General features: G+C 40.4%; 2 protein-coding genes across 2 annotated transcripts; both read right to left on the reverse strand.

Moving 5' to 3' along the window:
* Positions 1–1,635: 1,635 nt before the first annotated feature.
* On the reverse strand, positions 1,636–2,493 carry LOC117731235 (leucine-rich repeat-containing protein 3-like). Its single transcript, XM_034533447.1, has one exon. The coding sequence runs from the start codon at positions 2,491–2,493 to the stop codon at positions 1,636–1,638; it is 858 nt and encodes a 285-aa protein (XP_034389338.1).
* A 5,074-nt stretch (positions 2,494–7,567) lies between these two features.
* myg1 (myg1 exonuclease) lies at positions 7,568–27,227 on the reverse strand. Its single transcript, XM_034533905.1, has 7 exons — positions 26,885–27,227; positions 24,781–24,893; positions 18,373–18,532; positions 16,990–17,139; positions 15,090–15,212; positions 14,072–14,253; positions 7,568–8,073 (listed from the first exon to the last, which is right to left on the reverse strand). Exons 1-7 carry the CDS (start codon positions 27,164–27,166, stop codon positions 7,884–7,886), a joined length of 1,200 nt encoding a protein of 399 aa, XP_034389796.1. The 5' UTR covers positions 27,167–27,227; the 3' UTR covers positions 7,568–7,883.
* Positions 27,228–27,772: the final 545 nt, after the last annotated feature.

Genomic DNA, 27,772 nt, shown 5'->3' on the forward strand with positions numbered 1-27,772 from the left:
GTGTTTAGCAGGTATAAAGTTCACCATGATCGGTAACCTCACTGCCGTTAACCACCTTAGTGTACGAGTAAGCATGCTAACATTTGCTAGCACAAAACACAAAGTAGCCTACTACAGTTGAGGCGATGGGAATGTTATTGGCTTTGGTCACAAACCAAAGTACTGGACAAATACAAATTTTGACCTGAAAAATGAAGCGAACTCTTACACAAGAGGTTCCAAACCTATTTGGCTTGTAACACCTTAAACAAACAATGGCAGCTTCAAACCCCCCTACAGTCTGTTACAGAGCCAATATCTGCTCATCCCAGGAGCGATTTGGCACCGCGGCTGGAGAGATCCCATCGCCTTGTTTCCTTTTGTATTTGTGTTTTTGAAAATAATAGAAAATAAAGTATAGAAGTGCCTAACATTATCTAATCATTCTTTCTGCTTACTCTCAGGTTGAATTAGCGAGCTATTGTTGGTAACCATTCTCATAAACACCCATTAGATGTTGCTGGCTTTAGAAAGGTCTTTTAGTTTCCATATGTATCAGTGAATACATTCACCACAGAATCCACAGAAAATAATGGTCCACATTTTGCCACAGTAAATATGAACGAAAGTGAAATTAGTAGTTAATCCAGTAAGGTTTTGTTCCATATTAAGTGCATGTTCAGTATAAATTTCAGGCATGGTATTAATCTTAATATTGCATGCATTAAATGTTACGAACTGAAAAAAAAAAATTCTATTTATTATCAAAGTGTTTTACTTATTTTTACAGTGGCTTGAAAAAAAAAAATCAATTATAATGAAGCCTACTCTATAAATGGGAGACAGAACAATTTGTATACAGCAATCAGTGCATAGAAAACGGAAAAGCAGGACTCGAGAGATTAATTAAAGCTAAACTAACAGCTTCTCTCAGGAAAAAAATGGCTACCCTAATCTACTTTATGACAATGATCCATTTATAGATCTCGCTGGGATTTCTTTTTACCAATCAGTGGACAAGCTGTGTGTACACTTGGCCACCCAGATATTTTTAGAGCTAATTGCTGCAGCTTGCAGACAAAAGAGTTCACCTCCAGCTCTCATGGTTTCGTCACAGTACATTTAGATCAGCAGTCCTCCACTGGCACAGAAACCACTGGCTTTGTTGTCTTGTGTTGGGATAGGCTTTAATAGCATCTGTGCAAAATCAATTTTATCCAAGGGAAAATGGCCTGTTACAAGGCACGAAAACTACAAAGCACAAATGAATAGGCAGGTAGATGGGGTCACACATTTGAGTTCACACACTCTTCTTTTTTGACCTGGTACACACTCCAGCTGATTAGTGGCTTTCAAGTCTTCATTAAGGGCCAGTCAAAGACTCTTTAATTAGAGCTTAATGAAAGACAAAAGACCACGGTATGGGTCTCTCAGTGCACATGGTGGAACATACGCATATATGTTTCATTAAATTGAGAAAAATGCAACAGGTACATAACTATTAGGACAAGTGTGGTAGAGGGGCTCAGTTGTAACACAAATAGAGAAACAAAGCACAGCTGTAAAAGTTTAGTTTCCTCTGGATCAGCATCTTCCAAAACTTCAGTAGTAGTTCTTCTTGAAAAATCCATTTTCCCCATTGTTCCATTTTGGAGTTCAGAAACCAGTGCTCAGAGTATCTGTCTCTGTGGGGGTCTTGCGGGGGCTGGGCAAACTCTTCAGGTATTCCAAATGCCTGCGGGCCTCGGCTTGGTTCTGCCTCACATAGTACACTACATACACTATGACCATGAAGAACCATACAAACATTGTCACCAGCATTGCTACATCTGTGGTCTTCCTCTGCAAGCTGCAGAAATTCACCCCAGAATCCAACAGTTTGACCATCGGTTGACCAGCGTTCTCGCCCTGCGACCCCGGGTCCTCCCACCTGCTACCCTCGCCCACCCCCCTCACAGAGCTCTCACACACAATCCCATTTACTGTCTCCGGCTCCAGGTTCAGAGTCTCCATCAACTCCTGAAGGGCGCAGTCACAGTGCCACGGGTTGTGGTAGAGGCGCGTCTTTGCACGAGTAGAGCCAAACTCCACCCTGCTGGCCTGCCTCAGCTGGTTGTGCGAGAGGTCCAGCAGGCGTAGCTCAGGGCCCAGATGCCGCAGGGCCCCCGAGGTGAGCGAGTCAATTCGGTTGTGGGACAGGTACAGATCCCGCAGGTGGACCAGGTCGCTGAAGGCACTCTCGGGGATGTGTCGGATGTAGTTGCGTTCCAGGTGGAGGGAGACAGTTTCCGGTGGGATCCCCTCTGGGATCTCCCGCAGCCCTGCGTCTGAACACAGCACCGTGGCCGTGTCCCAGGCGCAGTGGCAGCTGTCCGGGCATTGGGGGGACACTTGGCCCCACAGGGCTGAGAATAAGAGCGAGACGCGCAGCCATGAATGAAGATCCAGTCCTTTACCTCTCCGTCTTCTTCCACTGACGCTGGTACATCTCTCCTCACACCAGCCTGTACACATCGCCTCACCATAGCCCCCTGACACACACCAGGTCCCAATCTCACACACACTGACTCGCACCAGGAGGATCTGAAAGATTGAGAGAGAAAAAAGGGTCAAAGATGACTCTCTGCGTGTCTCTCTTTACAAACACATGCAACCAGATATGAATACTGACAGGAGAGATTATCATGTTGAGGAGGAGGAGAAGGAAAAGGAAAAAGGTCATTGGGTAAAGAGATAGTCAATGGAATAAGCTTAAGCCAGTTTATCTGATGCATACGCTCCTGCATGGAAAGATATTGTCATATGAAAGCATGTAAGAGGAGAACCATTTTTGAACAACAAAACAATCCCTAGTTATCCACAGCAGTAATGATAGTTGAAGTCATCTGATAGGAGTGAAACTAATCTTGTATTTCTGCATCAAAAGGATATACATTATAATTTTCATCATTATTACCATTCTGCTGTTTTTTTGTGCATCTTCAATTCAAAACCAAAGGAAAAGCAATACATGTTCTTCTCATTTATCCCTCTATTTATTTTCCTGTCATGCATAGCTCCTTAATCATATTCCATCAGCCCGTGTTGATTCCATGGCTGGAGATAGAGCGGACTGTAGGGCTCGGGGATAGAAAGGGAGTGGGATCGATAGCCCAAGTATTGCCTGCCACACTATTAACAACAAGAACATCAATCATGCTTGTGTCCCACAGTGTCAATAAGAGACACAAAAAAACAAGCCAGCAATGATCTGGGTGTTAGCATTTGCTCAGTACTCCTGCAATGAGGACGCAAAGGTAGACTATAATCTCCACATTACAGCACATTACAGGTGTTATTAGTTTTAGAGCCGCCGGGAATCATCTGTCTGAGTTTGTCTTCTTCTTTTTGTTGATCTACTGTATTTAGTCCAGACAATCCAATCAGATGTTTCTTGGACATGTTTTGTTTTGTTGAGACAAGTACAGCCCTGTGATTGTCCTTGATCACAATACACTCTTTGAATTTGATTAAAAGACAATCCTCCTCAAATGTCAAGCACTTTCTGCTCTCTCCCATGTCTTTATAATAGTATCAAAACCTCCATGTGCCTCAGCTCTCCTGCACAGACAGCAGACACTAACAATGGCCTTGATTTGGTCGATAGAAGTGACTGATTGTCTGTCCATCAACTGTGTCTCACAGCAGAGGTGAGGATTTAGTTGGCCAATCATTAACCGCTCCGTTATTAACATGCTGAATGCAGCTACATGCAAATCCCCAATTAAGAAAAAAATAATCATTGGCCGCACAATTATGATTGGGAATGAGAAAGGTTGAAAAACATGGGAATAGGAGGACTCCCAAAGCAAATATAGAAGGCACTGTAGTTACATCTGATGGTAGCTGTGTCCGATTATTTTAATATTCCTCCTTCTAAAGTAAAGGTCATTTAAATGTAATTATGCGGACACTCGCTGAGTTCATCATCAGTAATTTATGATATTAACCTGCATTGACGACAACATTGTATTTAAACTATTAGTAACACTAATCTGGGGTAAACAGCTGGACTATCGGAAGGTAATGAGCAGCTCTTATCGCTTTATGCAAGCAAATAACCCATGGCAAATAAAACTTTTGAAGCATATTAATTAAGTTTAAAGAACGATGTTCGTCTCGTCAGGCTGCTGTTAAAAAGTCGATGAAAAAAATTAAATAAACGACTGCATCGACGATATGATCACGCCATTCCTACAGACGCATTGTAACAACAATACAATATTTACTGGTTCTATGTGCGGGCAAAACATAGATTTCCGAAAACTTACCTGCGGTTTCTTGTGAAGTTTGAGATCCAGAAAACGGAAAACGATTATTATTATTTTTTTAGACCCCCTTTGCAGCTTTTCGCTGGATTTCTCCCGACAGCAGATTTGACCTCATCTCCCCATGCTCCTAAATGTGTTTTGAGGGGAAACGTGTGAAGAGCATCAGTAGTGGATCCGTGGTCTGTCTCCTGCAGACGGCTTCATCGCTGCCTGTTGTAACAGAGGGGAGTTATAGCAACAAAGATGTGGGGCCAACTCTCGCTCTCGCTCTCTCTCGCAGTGTGTGTGTGCGTGTGTGTGTGTGTGTGTGTGTGTGTGTGCGTGTGTGTGTGCGCGTGTGTTTGTGTGTGTGATACAAAGACAAACGTGAGGGCTCTCACCACAAGTCCTTCCTCACTATAGATGGCATCAGTCTCCTGGATTTCGGAGAAGACATTGGTTATACGTCCATATGCGATATTAACTTAATTAAGCTAAACCTAACAACATCAAAGGGAAGATGCACTCAACTCTTATTTTTCCAGGCTTGGTATTGAAGGTCACATATAGAAAGAAACGTAATCCATCACCACACAGACTTCCAACATGTAAAGGCTCTTCAATGCATGCACGTATGAACACAGGAGAGGTTGGACCTACAAGATAACCTTGAGACCAACTCAATCATACCAGGGTCATACATTTCCATATAATTAACATATACACACAGTGATGCAAATGATTGTATTTTGAAAAATGTTATTCATGGTGGTTTACAAGACCAGGACGAGTGCCCTGGTCTCTCTCTCTCTTTTTATTATAGGCAGCAGGGAATATCTGCCCATCTACAGAAGAGCCCTCGGGGGGGAACGGATGGAAATGACAGCCATGATGGTACCTTGTATAGTCCTCCTCCCAGCCAGTCCTGCTCCTATCATACCATCTCAAAACTATGACATTTCCACTCCATATAAACACAATAAAGAAAACTGCAAGTTTAATTTACAGGTGCATTTCTGCGATTTCTTTGTCAAAAAAATATGACTGTCAGACACTCACAACCAGAATGAACACTGACAGGGGAGATTATGATGTTGACGAGGAGGAGGAGGAGGAAAAGGTCAGCGGGTACAGAGTGAGAACGCTGCAAATATAACTTCAAGCTGCATTTGTGTGAATGTTTTGCCCTTGACGGGCAATTGTCTCCCTGGTTGCCAGAGACAGGGCTGCGGACAAGGTGAGTTTTGGGCTTTTTTTTCAGATACAAAACAAGAGATAAAGCGCATGATGACAGACAGAAATCAGTATTACACACACTGTGTTCAGGTCCCTGAGAGGGAATTACATGATGATGGGATGAGAAGTTCAAACAGCAGCAGGAAAAACATTTATATACTGTCTATTTGGTATTTTCTCAGGAGCAGTTTGAAAAGATGTACAAGCATAGGAGCTGTTTCTTGATGGTGATGTTAAATCTACTGGAAAACCTGACTTGAAATAGTTTGTGCAATTGTGCAGTTTGGCTGTAATCCTCAGGGGGGAAAGTGAATGATCCTTGCACAAATTTGTCAACAGATAGAGGGAAATGAAAAGATATGACAGCATGTGGCAGGAATATATTCCTGCAAGACACAGAGAGTGGTTATAATTTCATCTATTATCTGTTTTGTGAAAACCACTGTTTGTCTGGTACGCCTGATGGAGTGGGAGAGAGATTTAAAAAAAAAAGATTAATGCGGTGGGAATGAATCCCCCATCAACAGGTCAGGCTGGGGGCAGGTGCTCTGCTGAGGCTCTCAGTAGCCATTTTTCCACAGCGTGGCCAACTGGGACTTGCCATGGCTGGAGTAGTCTAAAACTGCTTACGACTGAGGACCAACACAAACAATTGGTTTGTTGCTGTGTTGTTAGAAACCACCACGCAGACGGAAAATATCCCCTGCTGAAATTACAAAATATTTTTAAATGTTCGCTTTGTATGTCATTTCGTAGACAGGAAAGGACTTAATGCTGGCAGTTTTCCTGTTCAAAGGGAGAAAACCAGAGCATAGGCTAAAACTAGAAAGTCTTTTGAGGAGGCTTTGGATTATGAAATACAGTCAGAGTATCTTGCGTCAACAATCAGGCAAGTGCACTATACGTCATAAATAAGCCTGCAATTGTGGATTCAAGAGTAACGTGGTGGCTGGAAATGCAAATCAATACAGTTTTTGTCATATTTTTGTGTTGCATGTTTCTCTCAAAGTGGTTGCAATTACACTACTGCAGTGAATATACCTTCGCGCTGTCTTAGTGAGGTGCAAGCTTTGGAAAATGACTATTTTCTGTCCCAAACAAAACTAGAGATGGCAGAGATAACAATATGAACGACGTGACTGTAAAAGGCTGTCACAAATGTGTATAGATTAGATTGAGACCGTGGCTCAGGTCCAGGACAATAGCGCACAGAGTAATAACACTAAAATGCATGCGTGTGTGTGTGTGGGGGGGGGGGGGGAGGGGGGGGGACCTGAGCGGGATCCACTTAGAGCATAAAATACTTCTGTTTAAACTGAGAGTGACAAAGAAAGACAATATCAGGGCCTCATCAATGAAGAATGAACAGTCTGCACAACAGACTGAATGACAAAGAGGAAAAGATGCAGAGCAATATTAACAACTGTAAGTTGTTCACTTCTGTGGCATTTTGCTCGTCGCCATTGATGGAAATAAAATGCACAGTAATGACATTTTACAGCAAAATGTTCCATAAGGCAAGAGCAGCAGAAGGACAGCCTTGTGGAGAATGCAATAAGCTGTGAGTAACATGTAGAGATAAGGGGGGCAGGGGGAATCTTGAGTATTAATGAGAAATTTAAGGCATATCCCAAACTTTATTACAGGGAAATCGACTGCACGGCTCGTCCCACTGCCGGTAACCTTGTCACGACACCAGCTGCCATAAGAAGCACCGCTTTGTGGGGTTTGGAAATGCAATTTCTCAGAATTAATCAGGCCTTATTAATAACGCTTTGATCTGGCAGCGAGCAGAAATAGCCTCTGTGTCTCTTTGTGGTGCTACAGTTAATGTCAGGATGCTGGAAATGAAAGGGTGAACCACTGTTTGTGCGTCTATATGAATCGACCCTTGAAAGGTAAGGCCGTGGTATTCAAGGCTTTGAAGATGTTGGCGTTAGTCGACCAGTCTGCCCACATCCCATTTCCTTGATGGTGACAGAAGAGTCGTGAGCAGAGCAGGGAAAACAATCACTTTAATTCAGGATGTAACCTAATAATCAAATGATTACAAAAAAACAGAGTGTAATCCAAATAGTCCTTTATTGCAAAAAAAACAACAAAACATTCCCACATTCATAAGAACAGGGAAAAAGGAAAAATATGAGTCAATATTATGATTCAGAGAAAGCCTGTGTTGGAATATACTGTAGGTATTTTGGGAAGTGGTCCAAGGTTATTTGGCTGCCATTTCCATACCATCCCTGTCCTGGCAACAAAACAACATTAGCCCTGAAAAGCTGGGACAAACAAGCTGCGAGATAGCAAATTAACGTTTTAATCCTCTCTAAAGACTGACCCAAAGAACAAAATGTGCTGTCGGCTATCCTCTCTGAACCTTCAGCTGCTTCCGTTCGCAGGGGACTGGGCGGCGGCCTGCAGGGTCCTCCGGGCCATCTCCAGGGCTCCTTCCTGGTTCTTGTTCCCACCAATAAAGCCTCCAGCATGGACGAAGATGCAGCCCTTGATCCCGCTGAGCTCAGACAGCGCTTCATCGCGAACACCACGCCACTCTTCTAGCAAGGACAGCCTGGGCCAGGAAGACAGAAGGACAAGTTGGCTTACAGATGGCTGCTCACTTCCTGTCGACACTTTGGTAAAGCACACTGTGCATTTCTACACTGCCATTAAAAAAATATATTATGGATGGATGAATGTCAACAAAATATAAATAAAAGTAGTATAACTAAAATAAAGCTGCAACAAGTCAGTTTTATTTTCTTAAATGATGATTTGGCACAAAGACATTACTCTGGTAAATGCTGATTTCCTGACCTGAGGTCAACTGCAGTGACCCGTCACATAAAGGCCCACGACAAGCTGGCCCAGCTAATAGAGCAATACAAATCTGCTTGATTCTTCTCCCGAAATGTGGAAAATCCCAGATGGGCTCATGAAAGCCATGCTATGGCAGCGGAGTCAACAGGCAATCTTACAGCAAAAGATTGCCTTTGCAAGGGTTTACAAGCTGGCCTCAACAACATGTCTCTGGATGCAATGTACGGAGGCTGAGAATTCATAAATGTAATTCTGTAATGTGGAGCAGCTCATTTACCACCCACTGCGTGTGGCATCCACCTCTGTCTACAGCCTGGCACACCATTTAAAAAACATTACCAGCTCTCTTTTGTGAGTGTGCGTCATTCTTGCCTCAATGGGGTTATCATCTCCATTACTACAGTGCTTAAAGGTATTGACATAATTAGCAATGATTGTAATTATATTCAGATTCATAACTTCATCGTTAATCCACCGCTTCTTTAAAAAAAAGCCTTTGAAAGCCTTAAAGGAACAGACTAAATTGTGCCAAAAGCATCAGATTTAATTTGTCAAAAAAGTCATGCCGACATCAGGCCACTCTGTCCCACGCTTGATGAATTATGGAACTGTACAGTCTAACTTGTCAGAAATAAAGTGACACGGTTGTCGACCACAGCGGCACTTTGAAAAGAGTTTTTCTCCTCTTCTCGATTTTGAAGCACACCTGGGGAGAAAACCCGGCAAACCCCTAATCTCTGTAAAATGAAACAACCAATCGATAGCTCCACAGTATGGCTGGGAAATGAGCTCAAGAGGAAAAGTCAACAGGGCTGGTAATAAGAGTAGGAGGGGGATGACTTGTTACGACAGGCCCGGAAGCTCTGATTCTCAAGATGACCGGTCTAAAAATAAGACCACAATTAGCTAATTAACTTCTCAAGATCTCCCCAACCATACCACAACAAGATACTGGGAATTAGTGCTTCGATAGAATAAAACATTTCACATACTGGAGATAAAAGGTCATTAAAACATAAAATATTAAGCCTGTGTTTTAGTGGTTGTACAGTCTTCCCCTCGTGGACAATAACAAGAGACACAGAGGCGTTCAATTCATGAACACCGTCTTTTTTTTTTTACACACACATTTCCTCCTTAACATGGACCAACAAATACCTGGGATTAAACCAACTCACACACTACAGGGCTAAAGAGGGGGGAAAACCGTGCATAATGCTGCTTCTTTTAGAGGGAAATAATTTCAATTTCATCCACTTCAATTTAATTATTTTAAGCCACAAATACAATGTTTTTTTTTTAATCCACCTTTAATAAGGAATGTCATATATAAGAGATTCTATATTGATTAAGGAAAAAATAAACTTGTATAGCGCAAATAATCATTTTATAACTATTCTTTTAATAGATTTTCCAGGACAAAATGACAACATTTCAGAAATTGTTCTCATTCCAGCTTCTTATTTGTGAAGATGTTCTCCTTTTCTTTCACTCATGTGATTGAATTGAGTTGAAGGAATATCTGATGAAATATCTTTAGCGTTAGGACTTTTTGTCAGACATTTAAAGACGTCACCTAGGGGCTTTAAGAAATAGTGATGGTCATTTTTCACTATTATCAGACATTTTATTGGCCAAACAATTAATAAAAAGGATAACAAAACAACCATTAGCTGAAGCCCTAATACAGAGGCACAAAAGATAAGTGTGACAGCAGCCAGTGGGATTTTTCCAGAAATAAAGTAATATGTTCTGGCTCAGCTCATATTGCTGTCAACCTACAGTATTCTCATGTATAGTACATCTCAGAGTAAGAACTGCTTCCACTCCCAGCTCACATTTCCTTAGCAATGTGATGTAGATAAAAATAGACCTTTTCCCCCCCCCCCCCCCCCCCCGGTGCAGTAGCAGGGACACAGGTGATAACAACACCCCTTTCGCAGAGTCGGCACATGCCTGCTGGGAGGAAACAGGCCACCTAGAGAAAGCGCCATCTGGAGCCATGTTGTTTTATCCATCTCACAAGTCACCGTTCTCATGCATCTCCGGAACCATCCGCCATGTTTGAATTAAATTAAATCATCAGCTTCTGCACCATAAACACGTGCCTGTCTTTTCAATCCAAAGAGCTGCCGACTGATGACATTCTGAAGCAGAGTGGAAAAGAAAGTCTAAGAAGCGTTGAGGGATGGGCAGAAGGTGTGAAAGGTGAGGCAGCGAGATAGGGGGTAAGGGGAGATAAAGGGGGGAGATATAGGATTAATGGGAAGAGCACAAGACGGATAGGAAAATGGAAGAGGGTGATTATGGGACAGTGACAGAAATACTCTACAAAAAGGGAGACAGTGAGAAAGGCAGAAAAGAAACACTACTGGGAGAGCCAACAGCAAGGGGACCTCATGGGAAGAGATGAAAAGAGGAAGCGATTGGTCACACTAGGACCGAATCAAAACACTATTCCACCCTCTCCCCGTGTCTTTGGGCAACCCACAGTGTGTCAATAATGAGACGAGTCCAACAAGGAGAAACGCATAAGAGCACATAGTGTTGGAGGTTACAAGGCACCTTAAGAACATGGTGGTCAGGTGGACTAGTGGCTTAGAGCCCATCTGCTGTGATAGTGAGGGCTCAAGCCGAGCATGAAGTAATCTGAGAGATCACATCTGGAAAGTGAATTGGACTTTTAAAGACCAAAATCCCGTATTTATCTCGGAGGGCTTTACAATCTGTAATATGATAACCTTTCGACCCTCGATTCAAATAACGACTGTTCCACAAAAATGAAGCAACTTTCAAATGAAAAAAAAACCCTCAGGAAGAGCATCGTGGAAGAGATAGAAAGACATTCAACACATGATAAAGCAGACAGAAGTCGTGAGAATAGAGTTGCTGTGTGGATCATAAGAATTAGCATATTAGAGCTATAACCCTTACATGTTCATAAAATTAAAGTTTTTGGTAAAAGACATTCAATACATCTCTAGCAGTTTTCATTGTAAGTGGCAAAGTCTGCCATTCTTGTGTAGGATTGAAATTGCACAAAAGATTTACAGGAAACAAAACATGCATGAGATTCTTACTTTAATGTTTTTAATTTGATCTTACTGATATCAGCCGGATAACTGTTTAATGTATCAGAGCTGTATTAAGTAACTGCTAATGCCTAATGCCTAATTCTGTAAAGCTTTTACGTTTAAAAGAGTTTAAGCGCATACGTTTAGGATATAGGTTCGGTAAATTTGATTGATTCAATTACATTGCATAATGGATGGGTTTGCTCAGAGCCTTGAATCCAGGAAGAGGAAATTATATAGAAAATGTCACAACTTTAAAAACACAATTATCTTCTCTTTGACACATTTTTAAGAAGCTGTCTTTTATTGAAACATTACATTTACATCTACTACATTTTCCCTTGGGATCGTTTGCATTCAACGTGAATTAAAATTGTTCCCTTATCTAGATGTGGGGCTTGGGATAAATAAAGATCAAATAGAAGTCTCGATAATAACCAAACATATATGTTACATAAAGCTGCATGATTCGTGCTCCGGGGTAAATAACAAATAAGAGGGATAATGTCAGCCAATAAATTTGGATTTTGTTTTATATTTAGTTTAAAGGCCAATTTATAAATTCCTACAGAACTGACTGCCCCTAAATGACCCCGAACATACTGAATTAAAAAAAAGTGTGCCGACTTGTATCATCAAGAAGTGGATTGAGAGGTCAACGCGAGGTCAGTGCGACCAATGATCCAGGCAATAAAAAGGTACATTTGCTTTAGCAGTATCTTCCTTCCTCATTCTCTAAAGTATTATCTGACTACTAGTTTTAATCTTTTGTGTAGTTCATTTGTGTTTTCTTTCTTTACCCAGGATAATCCCCTTGAGATTTTGAATCTCTTTTTTAAGAGGATCCTGGAAAAGATGTAAAGCGTTTAACACAAGCACCACTTAAAACTAAAATAACAGACTTAAAAGATAAGAGCAAAAAGTCAAAGACAACCTAACAATTAAAAAATATAAAAAATTAAACACATGAAAGAAACATCAAGTGCATTAACCAAAGTATTGTCATTCAATGCCAGGACATTTAGTGGTCAAATGTTCCTTAATCCGGTTTGTAAAATGGTGCATGCTTATGAGATAATGTAGTTTAAAATGTCTCAGTCTCTCACACCAAGATGAAGGTTAAAAACTGTAAAAGTGCTGCCACTAAACGGTACAGGTTCTAGATATGACGGACATAATTTGTGCGCAAGAGTGGAGGAGGCTAGAGAAAATAGATGAAAGTGACACTCAAAATGCAAAACAAAGCATTTTACACACACGCACACAAGTCATGTTCAGTCAGTATATGGTGCAAAATGTAACTGAAAATGTGTTAGAAGAGGTTAAACGCTGTAAAGCAAGCAGCTAGACGAGTACCTCCACATAATATACGGGAGAAGCAGGGAGCAGGTTTTCTTGGCCATATTCATATTGTGTGCTGTGTGCAGGGATGCAGTCAAACACCACACCAACTTCAAGGTCCCCGCGGGGATGCTGATGACGTTATTAGAGCAGCGTTGTGGGTGGGAGCTCAAGAGGCTCCTCAGGTACACAATTCCCCTCCAGTGGTAACAAACAACAGACTTCAGAGGTGTGAATTCACACAGAAGGTGACTGTCTTGTCATCACTGTCATTATCTAAAGAGCGGCAAGGCAATAATGCCAATATGATTTAATGAGCATGGGTGAGGCATCTTTCCCTTAAGGTGTGGAGTTTGAGGGTTTGAGGGACCTCATTATTGCTAAAAGATGCAGGAAGCCTCCATAACAACAGAAGCATTGACTGGTGTACAAGGAAAAGTAAGGCAAGGGCACAAACGTAAAGCAACGCGATTTACAGTGCATTAAATATGTAAAAGAAAAAGCATATCATTAAAAGATGGTAAATACACAAGAGTGACAGACAAGAGAATAAAAAAAAAAAGTTTTGGAAATTAATAGCTAAAAATGTTGATTCAAGTAATGGCGTTAAGAGTTGGCTCATTTTAAGGTAACAAAAACACAATGATTCTTATTTCCAGATGATTATTAAGAAAGCATTTCGACCAATAGATCGCCCTAAATGCTACACACTGTTCCTTTAAGTAATTAGCTGTAAATAAAAGCACCTGTCAAATTGCCCAACCAGCACGTACTGTATATCTGCCAGCTTGCTGTATCTGGAGCAGAGGGTGTGCTTCACATTAGGAAAAGAAAAACACCCGAGTGGGAGAAAGGGCTCAGGTGTCTCTGTCTAAGTATTAGGTGCGCTTCTTACATCCTTTCAACTCCTTAGAGAGAAATGTGAGAACAAAACCTCTGCGTTTTAACTAAAGAGTCATCGCCATCCTACAAAACAAGTATTTTTTTTCAAGCAGGAGTTTGTCTCTCATCGGATGACTCCGTGAGAAGTTGTCAAATGGTCGGACAAGCATGAAATTTAAATCATACATCATGATTCGCCTCAATCACCAGAGCTCAATGTGTTTCAACACGTCTGAGAGCCTCTGGAGCTGTAAAAAAGTGTCACAACATCCTTACGAGTTCTGATTTTTCTGCCAGGGTAGCTGGTGCAAGGTGCTCCTTCCACGTATGAGATCACAAGCCACATCTTGTGAGCCATAAAATGGAGTTTAAATAACCTTTAATAAAAATCGAACCAAAAATAGTAGCAGTCTCTCTTGTAGCTCTTGTATGTATAATATATGAAATAATCACCTGTTCTGGAAGGTGTTGAGCCCAGCGGGGACACACTGGACCCTCCACTGTCCATTCTGGTCGGGGTAAAGGACAAACTTGATGGGCGACTCCACCTTGAGCTCCTTCTCCAAGGAAAACAGATGCTCCTTCCAGGGACACCCGCCCTGGGAGAACAACACCAGCTCCCCACTGGGATCCACCTGGGAACGAGAAGAGAACCATACATTGTGTGTTACTGATGTGCACGATAGAAAGGCAGCAGCAGTTTTCTGTGTAATTGGGGATTCCTTGGAAGAGAAGAACATAATTTGCTCGAACTTTACAGATTTAAAATCAAGTTTCTCAACATCGTTATACATAAAAGTATAATATAGGTTCTAACTTGAGGTTTGGGGCATCGAAGACACAATTCCCCATTGAAGTGCAAACACAGGCATTAAAAAACTTGTATGTTTAAAGTTGACACAAAACGGTGAAAAGAAATCCCGTTTTTTCGCTGTAAAGATGTTTCAAATTATTAAAAGTTACTCTTCTTTTACGTCTGCGTGTGATCTTTTCTAATGGAACATTTTTTAATATAATATTTTTAAGAGCCAATACAAGTTTTTCAATGCCTAAAACTAAAAGACACTTTTCTGGCTCAATACTTAAAATATAATTTCAGATTATTATAATTTCAGAGTAAGAGGTTTGTAGCAATCTCGCATCTGCGATCTATAGATAATGGATCAATAATCATTTGGTGATTGGTACATTTGGTATTATTTGTATCACCAATGCTGCAAAATAAAAATTTTAAAATGTATACTTAAATATAATTTAACATATACTCATACAAGGAAAGCATGAAACCCATTGCTGTTGATGAATTATGGACTATTAATTGTTTAGTTTCTTGCAGCATTTCTTTCAAAATAAGGTGACAAAAGTGATGTACAATCAATCATGGCAGCTTCAGAAAGTTGTTCAGGACCCAAATTACAATGACAAAATATAAAACCAAAACGTGCACACATTAGATCGGACCGTCTTGTACCTGATGCCTTCCCTTCACGGCCTCCTCCACCACCGCACGAGCCGGCAGCCAGGCAGACTGGTAGTACTCCAGACGGTCCAGGAACTCCTCCCCAACAATCTTCATAGCCTTTCTGAAACCCTCCTGGTAAAAACATATGGACACATACATACATCAAATACACTGGAAGCATGTGAGAGTAACATCAGATTATGAAGAAAGAGTTTTTTGGAAACCGATGCCATTTTGATGAAAACATTAAATAAGAACTGCTCATGGTTCATGATCCTTTCGTCACTCCTACAGCACCTCTGAATTCCAATTCAGTTCGATGTCAAATACTTTAAGTGAGACTACGTGCCAGATAAACCACCGCCACACTAATCCTTGCAGCCCTGCTTCAGCAGCTTCCCGTTACGTCCTTCACAAACCCTCATCTGAGCTCACTTCCTCATGAGAAACCCGAGAGAGCATGAGACAGAAAGACAGACACAAAAACGTGCCATCTGAAACGCACAGAGCTTGACAGGTCTAATCAGCATGCATCCAATTATGGGAATTTTTTAAACGTCAGCGTATGGTTTTTAATGATCACAGCCACTGATGAGAGTTCACCAGCTCAGTCTACCATCAAGTCAACTGTCAAACAGTTTTCAACATTTCTCCCTTTTTGAGATCTCTTAAAGCTGAAATTGAAAGGAAAGTCAAGTCACAAGGGTCATAATCATGTGAACTGAAATGCGGAAAAATAATAATAATAATAGGCCTGCTATTCCACTGAGACAGCCACGACAATGGAAACATATATACAAAGCCAGGCTGCAGGTATTATCATGCAGAGGAACAGGTGCCGTTTCCCTGCAGGCATCCCCTCGTGCACTAATGAGAGCCAGAACAGGTCTCTAAAAACAACCTCTGAACACAAATTGCAGTGAATTGCACTCAATCTGTTTACCACAACACTCTTGACCTATTTGAATTTGTATTTTACTGCACGTTTCTTATGCGTGTATGTTTTTTTTTAGAAAAACCTAAAAGAACCTAAAAAGGTAAAAGCCTTTTTAGGTTCCTTCTGTTAAATCGCAGTCATCCACTAGAGAGGTTGTCTTTCTGTTGCATTTGAATATTTTGATTGGCTTGCGCTTACACAATTTAGGTTTTAAAAACATTTGGGTTGTTTGAGTTCATGTTTTATCATATCTGTCTGGGATCATGTTGGATATAAGTAGGGCTCAAACAATAAGAAAAAAAAATAATGACAAATAAATCAACGGCTATAGTTAAAAATATACTGATCAATCAATTAATTGTAATTTTTCAAGCAAAAATGCCAAATATACCCAGTTCTAACCTCTACAATCTGAGGATTTGTTGCTCTTTTTTGTCTTATGCAATAGTAACTAAATTTCTTGGGGTACTTGGACTGTTTTTTTTTCCCTTCAGCAATTTACACACAGCAATACCCATGAGTGTCTATGAGTCATATTGGAGACATCTCAGCAATTACAAAACACATATTTACAATATCCACAGAGCACAGACTGTAATAGTCATAAAACCTGCTGCTGTGAAGCAGCTGTTTGACAAATTTCTATTTCCATTTTGTAGTAAGTAATAATAGTCAATAATCTGTTATATCTTTACATTAACCCTCTCAACTAAACCCAACCACCAATCCAGAAATCTTAAAAATATTTGCAGGGGTTTTCCTGCTGTTATACTCTTTGTGAAGTAACTTCTTTCAATTGAAACTACAAGACTCAGAGACTCTTATATATTCTTATATAATTGTATATCACAGATACAGACCCACACAGATCACATGTCTGTGACCTTTCGTTCAAAAGACACATAATAAAAGTGCTGCATCAGACCGGCCTGTGTGCTGAGTGCGAGTATACACTCACACTCACGTAATCACCTCAGTGTCCTGACTCTTGCTGTTCCAGCGTGGGTTCAGGTGGCCGACACGTGTGCTCAGAGTGGTGGAGACAGAATAGCGGGCCTCTCCGTCACACTGTGAAATGCCGTTGTCTACAGCATCGACTTCCTCCACAAAGTTCTCATACAGCTACAAGGAATCGAAAGAGACACATGACAGGAGAGGTTAGGGACCTGCAATGACACCACAGTCGGCTGTTTTATGTTTATGCAAAAGGAAGAATTGGCAGTAAATCCCTTTTTTCAAGCCAAAGAAATTAAGAAAGACAGTACTTTTCAGGAGAGAGCAATGTACTGGGATTACATTATTCTGATTTATTTGGTCACAGTGTGATGGCTAAAGTGCACGGCTAGATCATTAAAGCAAAAGGAAACACACATTTTATGCCATTTTACAATTCAATGGCAAATCTGTAGAAAGTGGAAGAGGAGCAGAGGAGCAGAGAAGTGGAGACATGTTTAGCGCTGAAAAGTCAACTACTCGGTACATCGGAAGGTCAACCAGCAAACGGATGACATTTTAAAAGTGGAACTAAGTTTTAGAGGAAAAACAGAGTCAGTTTCTCTGAACTGGCTGAGGACGAGAAACACAGTTTCCTAAAAATAAATAAAGCTCCAGCTGTGGATAAAAGGATTATTTGGGGCTTAAAACAAACTGACACATCAAAAGGCCAATGATAATATGAGTTAAGTGCTAATATTTATGGTTGAACTATAATTTGGCTGGCTTAATGAGCCTAGCCGTCAAAATGTTCTGTGTGCTGAGGCCTCCTACTGGCTGTCTAAAATACATTAAATATAACTGCGGTGGCCAGTGAACTTTGCCACATCCCGTCGAAGTATTTTTATTCATAATCTCTCTCTGCCAACTGTCTGATGAAGGCAAAATGTCATAAACTAAGTAAGGTGATGTACATTGGACAGTAATGACCCGCTCGCTGTACATTAGCCCGCTTATTACATGGACTCTTATTAAATAAATCAATAATTTAAATAAAATATCGATCTTTAAATTATTAAAAACAGACCGTAGCGTGCATTAATTGACCAATCAGAATAGAGTATTCTGCATTTTCTACAGACTCCGACTGCAATAAATAACCACCATGGACAAAATGCAGAGGGATACGTGCCCGTTGTGATTTATTTTGCCAAATTAACTGACGAGCTAGCTTTTCTCTTCACACCTTAATAGACTTATCAATGAAATCAGTGTTGAGGTTCAATTCATCAGCCGAGGCAATGTTTGATACGAGTGAGTCGAGAGGAAACATCTGTTTCCAAGGAGTGTTTGTGCTATGAATAAAACACAATGGATGCTGATCCACTGTCTGCTCTGAATCCATCGTCTTCCTCCTCTCACCTTGTCAAAGAGCCCCTCCAGCTGCCTGTCGCCCTCCTTCAGCTGCGTCAGCTGGACCAGCAGCTGACGACCAAAGTGGAGGTAGACCAGGCCTGCAGAGCTGAGCTTGGTCACCCATGGCTTCTCTGGACACAGACTGTGGAAGGTCTCCGCAAAGGTCCTGAAGAGAGAGAAGACATTGTGTTAGCGGACAGCGACAGAAATAGAAATGGACTTTTAACGCCAAGACAATATTCTATTGACAGTGAGTGACAAAGGTCTACTGCTTGTGTACGATGTTTTGAAACAGATGCTAGTTTCAGCCCATACTGTATGGAATGGGTCAATATAGAAGTGGTTTATCAGAATGAACTGCTAAATAAGGGCTGTAATAACAATTATGTATTTTATTTATTTTTATTGATCCATTAATCATTTGGTATTTAAAATGCCATGTTTTAGATCATGTAAACGGAATATCTGGCTATGGACTCTTGGTCCGATTAATCAAGCCATTTGAAAACATCAGCCTGGGCTTTAGGAAAACTGTGATTGACCCAACGTTGAATCGATTATGTAAATAACCAAAAACCTATTCTCTCCATTACAAAATCATTAATGAAGATAAATTACTGATGGTTGCTTTGCTTAAGTAAAAAAAAATGAATAAAGTCAAAGTATGAGCTGAAGTGAGCAACTTGTTTGCCGACAGATGTCATAGGCGTACTCCTGTATTGCAGCCACGTCTCGAACATATAAAGAAATGTAAAGCTTATATTAAAGCAAAAATAAAAAAAACACTTGGTCCATCGGCAGATTAAACTCAATACTAAAGCCAAGGCTTGGGAGATTAAACGTTAGCGTTCTGCTCATTAACACATTACAAAAGGCCCTTGCAACATTCTGCACATCTGCCGAGGCAGTTTGCATTGACCGGAGAAAGAGAACGCATGCTCAGGCGTGTTTGTAAGCTTGAGCACACATGAATGGAAGCCACCGGAGGTCTTTCCTCAGCCACGTGCTGAGATGGGTGGGCTCCAGCACCCAGCCACTGCTGGTCATTTAATTAGGCTGATTGGGCTGCAGCACAGCGGAAAACAGATCGTCAAATGAATGAGTGACATGCTAGGGAACCAGGGGGTAATCACGGCCATTAAAATGACTAATTGGCCAAGCTGAGGCATTTCTATGCTGATTATCAGGAGATGAGCGAGGAGGAAAATGACAGGGTGAAATGGAAAATGGTTGAAAAAGATAACCAGCTTCCCAAACAGAAGTCATCAAACCAGCATTTACCACACAGAACTAATACAAGGTAGGCGAGTCAAGAAAACACTAAGAGTTGGAACTAGTTTGGCAAGAATTAAGTATTACTTAACATATATTTGACTATGTTTCCCATATTGCACCAGCTGCACCTCTTCCTTATGCTAATCACTATGTCATTAGACAGAAGGGCTTCATTGCAAACTATTTACTGTGGGCAAAGTGATGCTTCAGAAATCTATCCCCTACTCAAGAGTGTCACTATAGAAACAGTGAGTCAAAAAACTCAAGCACTTTATGAAAAGAAAATCACTGGCCAGTAATTTCCCATCACTCTGAGCCCAGTGCTCCCTTAAAATGATGCAGAAAGGACAGACACTGTATTAAAACTTGTGCACGCAACATTACAGTTGGATTCATGTCACATAGGTTTTTACGACCGTACGTACGTTAGTGAATCTGAATTATTCTGAGTTGACAGGCGCTTGGCCGCTATCTGCAATCAGCACGCTGTCATTTCTCTATGTGGGATCATGTGGTTACCAGGAGGTTTATTGTGGTGAAAGGAGGCAAAGTTGTTGCAGGAGAGTTTAGCCCCGAATGCACAATTCCATAGCACAGGAGATTGTTAGGAGCAGCTGATCCTTAAAGAGAAAGAGTGCAATGCATCCCCAACCACCGGGTCCTTTGGTACCAGGCCACACAGAAAGAATGAATGAAAAAAATATTTGATCGATTATCAAGGTCTGAAATGTTTTATTTGGAAAAATGACCAGATACACCCTTCTCTTGACACATCAGTCACGTGATACGTTACTCTAAATATTAACAAGCTAGCAAAAATTAGTTTAAAAAAAATAGGTCTTTTTTTTCTAGTATGCTGCATCCTGATCTGCATATTTATTCATAATATCTCCTGTAGTCGGTGTCCTCATGCACTCTCCATGTTCCCCAGCAAACAAACGTCTGCACGTCTAATTTGTTGGGGCTGAGGCCGAAAATGTTTAGAATAGAGTTTGAGCGTCAGGATGCACAACGAAGACTGCTGCGACGCCTACAAATGTGTAAGAGTATGAACGTTGTTGTGTTTCTCGGTCTGACAGTCAGATAAGAAAACGGTATAACGGAGGTTAACATGTCGGCCATGAGCACAAACTTCCCCAATTTGTTGCATGTGGAGATCAAAAAATGACTATTGAAACACCCGTCCCATGTAGCTATATATCGTATTATGTGAATTTTCTAGGTGTAGTCGTATAACAGGAAGGGTCCTGTTATAAACATAATGGCGCCATTACCTGTTCTTGTGAATTTATATAATGATTCTTACAAGTGTTGCTCTCTTATTCTGAAAGTTTAAATAACTGTCCAATAGAATTAAGCATTTCAAATTACTTATTCAGTCCTTTTATCTTAGGTATTAATTGTATTTTAATTATTTTTAAACAGTTCTTACCAAAAACTGGAAGTTGCCTATCTGTGGTGAACTTTGACACACTAAAAATACTTTAACTGCCTTAAAACACAGTTTGGTATTTATTAGCACATATACAACAAACAAAATGACAATAAAAGACATATCAATAGAGATACTACGCAATATCATCAAACCCCAAAAATAATTAGGAATTCCTCTTTGGAACTTCAAGTCTTTTGCACATTTGAATTAGTTACCTTTACTTAGGCTCTAATGTCATAATTGAATAGCATCTTTAACATGTGAAAATTAATACACGGTGAACACACGCACACACAATAAACAAACCCCTGTTGCAGGCCTGAGTCGTAGCTTGGGAGCGTAGAGGCCTAAGCGCGCTGTGGGCTTTTATGATTCTAAATAATGTCACGGAAAAGGCTTCAACTTCAATTCACTGCTCCTGTCAAAATGACCTCGATTGGTATTCATGCATTTCATTATTTACATTTTTATCTTAACCACCAACTATGCTTCTCGGACTACTTGGGTTTTCCCTCTCGTTGTAAACAAGCAAAGGTTCAACCGTTCTTGACCTTTTGTACTGCATCCTGCCAATCATAGACTCATCTCTCAACTCCATTTGCTTTCCTGTATGTGAAAGAAATCGTTCAGACTAAAGAAATATATTACATCGCTAAAAACAATTGAGAAATGCCAATCGGACTGCTCATGTTGTATTTTGAAAGGGAGATGTCGGGGTTTGTTCTTTTTTTTAATTCATTTAAATGTTATGATCTCTGGCTCATTGCTGGTTTAACCCCTTCCTTTCAGGGACAACAAGAGTTAAGAACTATTTAAGATTAGGGATGGCATTAAACATTTTTAAGAGAATGCCTGCATTCATTTTTACTGTGTAGACATGTTGAGTTGTACTACATGCAGGATATTAATTGTTGTTGCAAATGAGACGTAGAGTATGTGCTGATCACAGAATCTGAATTAGCCAAATTAGTTGACGGACTAGGTTTTTGGTGAATGCAGGGGAAGTCTGCTGTGTCCATGAATCCTTGTTTGTGGAAGCCACTAAAACAATGTCAAAACACAAAAAGCAGCATAAAAGCAATTGATCTATTATATTTCTCTCCTGATGGAGGTACAGCAAAATTCATAATTGTGCCCACTGGTGCAAAACTATATTTCTTTGCCGAGTGGAAGCAGCGAGTACATTTCTAGAGTGAGCAACCACAAACGTAATCCCTGACAGATCTAATCTGCTGTGCTTTATTAACCTTCAGTCAGTGTCTCGTGCCTCCAACACACATATACTTTCCTGCTAAAGAAAATCTTAAAACTTCAAATGATAAAAGTGTTTCATATCTGCAGTAGTTTCTCACATGAGAATAAAATTAAAAAGACTAATTGTTCTTTTTGTCTGACTGCTGACCTGGTTCTGTCTGGTTTCCTGGAGTCACCTGGCAACCATCTCAAGGTGACAAGACTCTAGGAAATAGCTTTTTCCGGCCAAGTATTAATAATGGTGAATTGTTTTGTTTTTACACTTTAGTTTTTGTCGAGAATTAACAAGATACAACGTGTTAAAAGTGAGCTTTAGAGGTGCTGGTAGGCAGAATTAGTTTCCTTTGTGACAAGAACTGCTTCCCCATTTCCAGTGGGCATGCTAAGCTAAGCTAACGAGTATAGGAATAGCATAAATCTTCTCATTTAATGCTCTAAATAAGCGTATTTCCTCAAATGTTGAAGCATTTGAGGAAATATGCTTATTTGCTTTCTCCTCCTATAATGGTTTAATTTCAGGCTCTTGCTATTCTTAGTGTGTATCGCTGTCAACTTCATCTGTGCACCGTCACTGTTTTTAAAAAGGAAATGAGAACTCTAACTGTTCTCGTCATCTCCCTCGGCAACCTCCTCCAGCACCCTAGCCCACTTACATCCACCCCTGCCATCACAACCGTCTTGCCCCCCATAGGCGCATGTGAGTGACAGCCGAATTCTCCTGCGGCCCCTGACAGTGCCTGTGCCTCGTGAACCAACAGCAGGGGGGCGTTCAATTGCAAGAGCGTTAATTATCACTAACCACCTGCCAGGAAGAGAGCCCTGGCATATCTTCATCACCGTGGTCATAAAAGCTATCTCTGTATATCATCAGGACATTAAGCTGACAAGACAACTGGAATAGGCTGATTACTCAACATGATGAGACTTTGAGTGAATGCAATCACTCTTCAGGAACTTTGGCAGGAAATTTAGTAGAGAGCATAGAGCGTCTTCCTTTGCGATCCATGCGATTGGGGTGCTTCAAGGACGTCTGAAGAGAAGTCACGGCGAGACATACTCTCTCCTCTTTGGAGGCCAGATACTGTAATGGGTATATGATTCTAAGACACTGAACTCCTTGATTACTAAAAATGTGTTAAATCGCAGAGAGCATGAAATCCGGGACTAATTTAATATTAATGTATGTTCCGTTGGCATCAGCTTACTGACAAAACTAAATGGAACGATCAATTAACAACACTGTTAGTTGTCCCTGTGAATTGAGGTGTTACATGTCTAAATAGCTCGCATGAAAGATTTACAGTGTTTGCATCCCTAAAAAAGTAATTTTTCAGTCATTCAAAAAAAATAAGATCATAGAATATCTGTTAATGTAAAGAATACATCATCATGTTCTTTGCCCAAAAGGACTACATGCCCTCTTAAAAATCTTTAAAATTCTCAAAATTACTGAGAGAAATTTTAGTAATTCATTTCTAAACAGTATTAAGTTAGTACACATTTTACTGTAAAAAAATGAATCATGATTCGCCACATTAAAATTACCCACAAGGTGATCACCAGGATAGGTGATGAACAATAACATTTTCATATATCCCTGGTCGTATTCCAAACACCTATGTTGAAATAAAATGGCTTGACCTCTCACACAAACTCACAAGAGGTGCAGCACTAGTGTAGTGTCCCGCTCAGGAAAAGTGCTTTCAGTCAGTCTGCTTTTTCTGTACAAGCTGCAATTGACTGGAACTCCATCCCATGGTCCAACAGAGAACTACAAACATACAGTTCATTTAAAGCTCAATTAAAGAAATGGTTAGTTAGTACCCAGCTCTGTCAGCACTAGAGCCTAACTGCTCCTTACTGTCCTTAAATCTGTCAATGCTGAACTTTCCCTCTGTCTGTCTGTTGTCGACTATCTGTCTGTCAGGTCTTTGTCTGTCTGTTGTCGGCTGTCTGTATGTCTTGACTTTGCTTTTATGTTCTGTGCCTCTGAGATGGATCTTTTTTTTTGTGTGTCTAAGAATGCAGCATAATCTTTTTTTTCTTTAAAGCCTATTCCATTTTAACATAGTTCTCCCTTTTATTTTGCTTTGTGTGTTTTGAATTTGTGAGCCTCCGTGTTGCATGTCTTGTTAGTAGTTGACAATGTCTAAGAGTCTCTGAATGATGATACTATGTATATTAATATTCTCACTCTATTCAGTGTTTGTGCACCCATTGTAAAGTGTAAATATTGTATAAACCTTGTATATGTAATCTTATCTCTGTTTTTAGGTTTGTTTTGTGACATCTGCCTCTCGGGACTACAGATGAAAAATAGCCTCTTGGCTAACTGGCACATTCAAAGGAATGTTTTTATTAATGTGCACTGTCCCTTGTCAAATAAACCAAAGTAAAAAAACAAAAACATATTGAACTTAATCTCTCAGCCGCAGCTTACAAAGTTGTACCTCTGGTGGTGGTCATAGCGATGCCTCTTTGGGTCAAACTCTCCTCCAACGTCTACAAGGATGTCGCACTCTGCCAGCTTTGTCGGGTCCCTGGTCCGAATGATCTTGGCATCCTGTGCAATGAATAGAAAGATTTTTAGACCTGCCATCATCTGTTAACAAGCATCTTGTACATTGGATTGTGGATTTCAAGTAAAGGCTGCATTGAGTTTTTTCTACCCTTTCAATCCATGAGCCAAATGTATTCAAGTGAATTTTCACACACACACACACACACACACACACACACACACACACACACACACACACACACACACACACACACACACACACACACACACACACACACACACACACACACACACACACACACACACACACACACACACACACACACACACACACACACACACACACACACACACACACACACACACACACACACACACACACACACACACACACACACACACACACACACACACACACACACACACACACACACACACACACACACACACACACACACACACACACACACACACACACACACACACACACACACACACACACACACACACACACACACACACACACACACACACACACACACACACACACACACACACACACACACACACACACACACACACACACACACACACACACACGTTGCTTTAGCAAAATTATTCTTAAAAACAGCCCAATAAAAATGTACGGTGAGCCTCAGGCTCTTACCATTAGAATTGGATAAAGGCCCGTCAGCTGAACATACTATGGACTGACAGCTCGTGGTTAAAACCTATTAAATCTAATAACTGGAGTACCACAGATATGGCAAATAGATAACCAAAATATTTAAATGATAAATGGTCTGCATTTATATAGTGACCATCTACCTTACCAGACTAAGCACTTGACATTTGGCTCTAATTCATCTATTCGCACACACATTCACACTCCCATGGCTGCAATACAAAGCACTAATCTGCCCAACGGGAGCAATTTTAAAGCCCAATTGCACATTTGCTGTTCAATAATGATCGAGGGTCCCCAACGTTTTTCTGGACTGGAAAACTAACTTGAAATGGAAAGGTATGGAGAGGAAGAAATGGTTACAGCAATATTCTCATCTTTCATGAAACACTGTGTGGACCAAAAATGTTATTAATTTCATTATTTTTCTTTTGGAGCCAAAACAATAAAAAATATAATACATGTGGTGTCTAATCTTATACTGTTTTGTCTACTGTATGTTAAAATATCCCTTATTGGGGAAAAAAGAAGAAACACATAAATAACAGGTGATTTTAAACTTTTGAACGAGTGTACATTGCATGAAAAATCAAATATGTAAATAAATACTTTTTTTTGGATGAATAAGCACAATGTTTGCTTCTCACCTGATCATGAATGAACATGAATAGTCCGAGAAATTGTGTGTAGGGGCTGTGTTGCAAATCACTGCCAGACTGCTTTATGACAATAATGTTATGATTTTTACACCAAAAAAATGAATTACCTTGATTTGTCATGTACACAATCAGTGTAAAAATTGTATCAACATACTGTATATATAAATATCATTAGATTAGATTATATAATCTGTGACAGAGGATATTATTTGTTTTTATTTTATTAATTCAATTTAAGTTTAGTGGCTGCGCTGAAACATGGTTTGTTGGAACAGGTATTGTGCCATTGATAAATACTGCGACATTGTATTAATTGGTTCATAAATACATGTGGAAACATGTTTATAGTGGCTTCAAGGTGTTGCCTAGTTTATTTGACCGGCATTTTCTCATAAAATGTCAACTGTGGTGATATTAGAATTATTATAGGTATGTCATCTTTCTGCGAGCTCCATTTATCTGTGCAGTAGCGCCCCCACGTGGAGAGTTAGACAACTACACGGGATCTGTGACAGAAACATTAAAAACAACTCAGCCAATGACTAAATAAACAGATTTAAAGAGCATAAACATGCTCTAAACTGAAGTAGCATCGCATCAGCCCGTAACGTTACTTAAACAGCAGCAGTCACAGGAACAATACAGCACCCTCCATCCCTCTACGGTCTACTACAGCGTACTGAACCTACCTTGTACTCAGGTAGCTGCTGGAGGAAGAAGCAGGCGAGAACTTCATCGCAGTGAAAGGTGCCGTTGTGCGTTCCGATCTTTATGGCGCTCATGTTTTCAGTGCAGACTCTCTTCGGGTGACTTGACATGTGTCGCGGTGCTGTGCGAGTAACGTCCACAGAGAGTAGACAGCGGGAGTGAGCTTGTGAACTCAAAGGCTGTAAAACACTCGCCGTTTTGCCAAAGTCCACGTGAGATGCGATTTTTGTTAAATGAAGTGCTATCAAGCGTGCACGCAACATTCAAACGAGTCTTTTACACGAGACGCGTTGGTGACGGACGGATTTGGCAGCCGGACCGGATATGGTGCGTCTGAACCGGAGAAACCCGGGGATGTGATTTGTTTGTTTGTTATTGTTTTTAAATGTTTTTGTAATCTATATAAATATAATCATCCGTGATAATTGTAGCATAATTGAAGTGAGCTAAAGCACAACGTGTTATCTAACTACTAAAGAGATTTCATTGCGAAGTAGAATAATGTATTCGTTTATCAGAATGTGCTTGTATTCTGACTGCAGGGGGCGCTGTGCTGAGTGAAACAAACCTCTCAAATCTTCATACATGGAGAGTTATTGCATTGCAGTTGTTACATATTTTTACATTTCTCTAGTTCAGTATTTTAATATTCTAATATACGGTAAACAACTTTGAACGCCTTGAAGACAAATGTATATATTGTAAAAAAAGAAAAGAAGATATAATTACTAAACTAAACTAAATAGAGTCCTGATGTAATTTGTTTAGTTGGGCTGTATCATTTTAAAAAAATTATACAAAAAGATAATCTTTGCTCAGCATTACTAACCAAGCAAATTAGGTAACTGTCTCGGGGTCACAGACCCTAC

This window comes from Cyclopterus lumpus, chromosome 5, assembly GCF_009769545.1.
Source record: "Cyclopterus lumpus isolate fCycLum1 chromosome 5, fCycLum1.pri, whole genome shotgun sequence".
Classification (NCBI taxonomy): Eukaryota; Metazoa; Chordata; class Actinopteri; order Perciformes; family Cyclopteridae; genus Cyclopterus; species Cyclopterus lumpus.

Coding starts and splice junctions, on each gene's coding strand:
- LOC117731235 (XM_034533447.1), bottom strand. CDS start 2,493: ATGTGTACAGGCTGGTGTGAGGAGAGATGTACCAGCGTCAGTGGAAGA.
- myg1 (XM_034533905.1), bottom strand. CDS start 27,166: ATGTTGCGTGCACGCTTGATAGCACTTCATTTAACAAAAATCGCATCT. Junction 18,533..24,780: donor CGCTATGACCACCACCAGAG/GTACAACTTTGT, acceptor CTCTCTCTTCAG/GACCTTTGCGGAGACCTTCC. Junction 15,213..16,989: donor GCAAGAGTCAGGACACTGAG/GTGATTACGTGA, acceptor TGTTTTTACCAG/GAGGGTTTCAGAAAGGCTAT.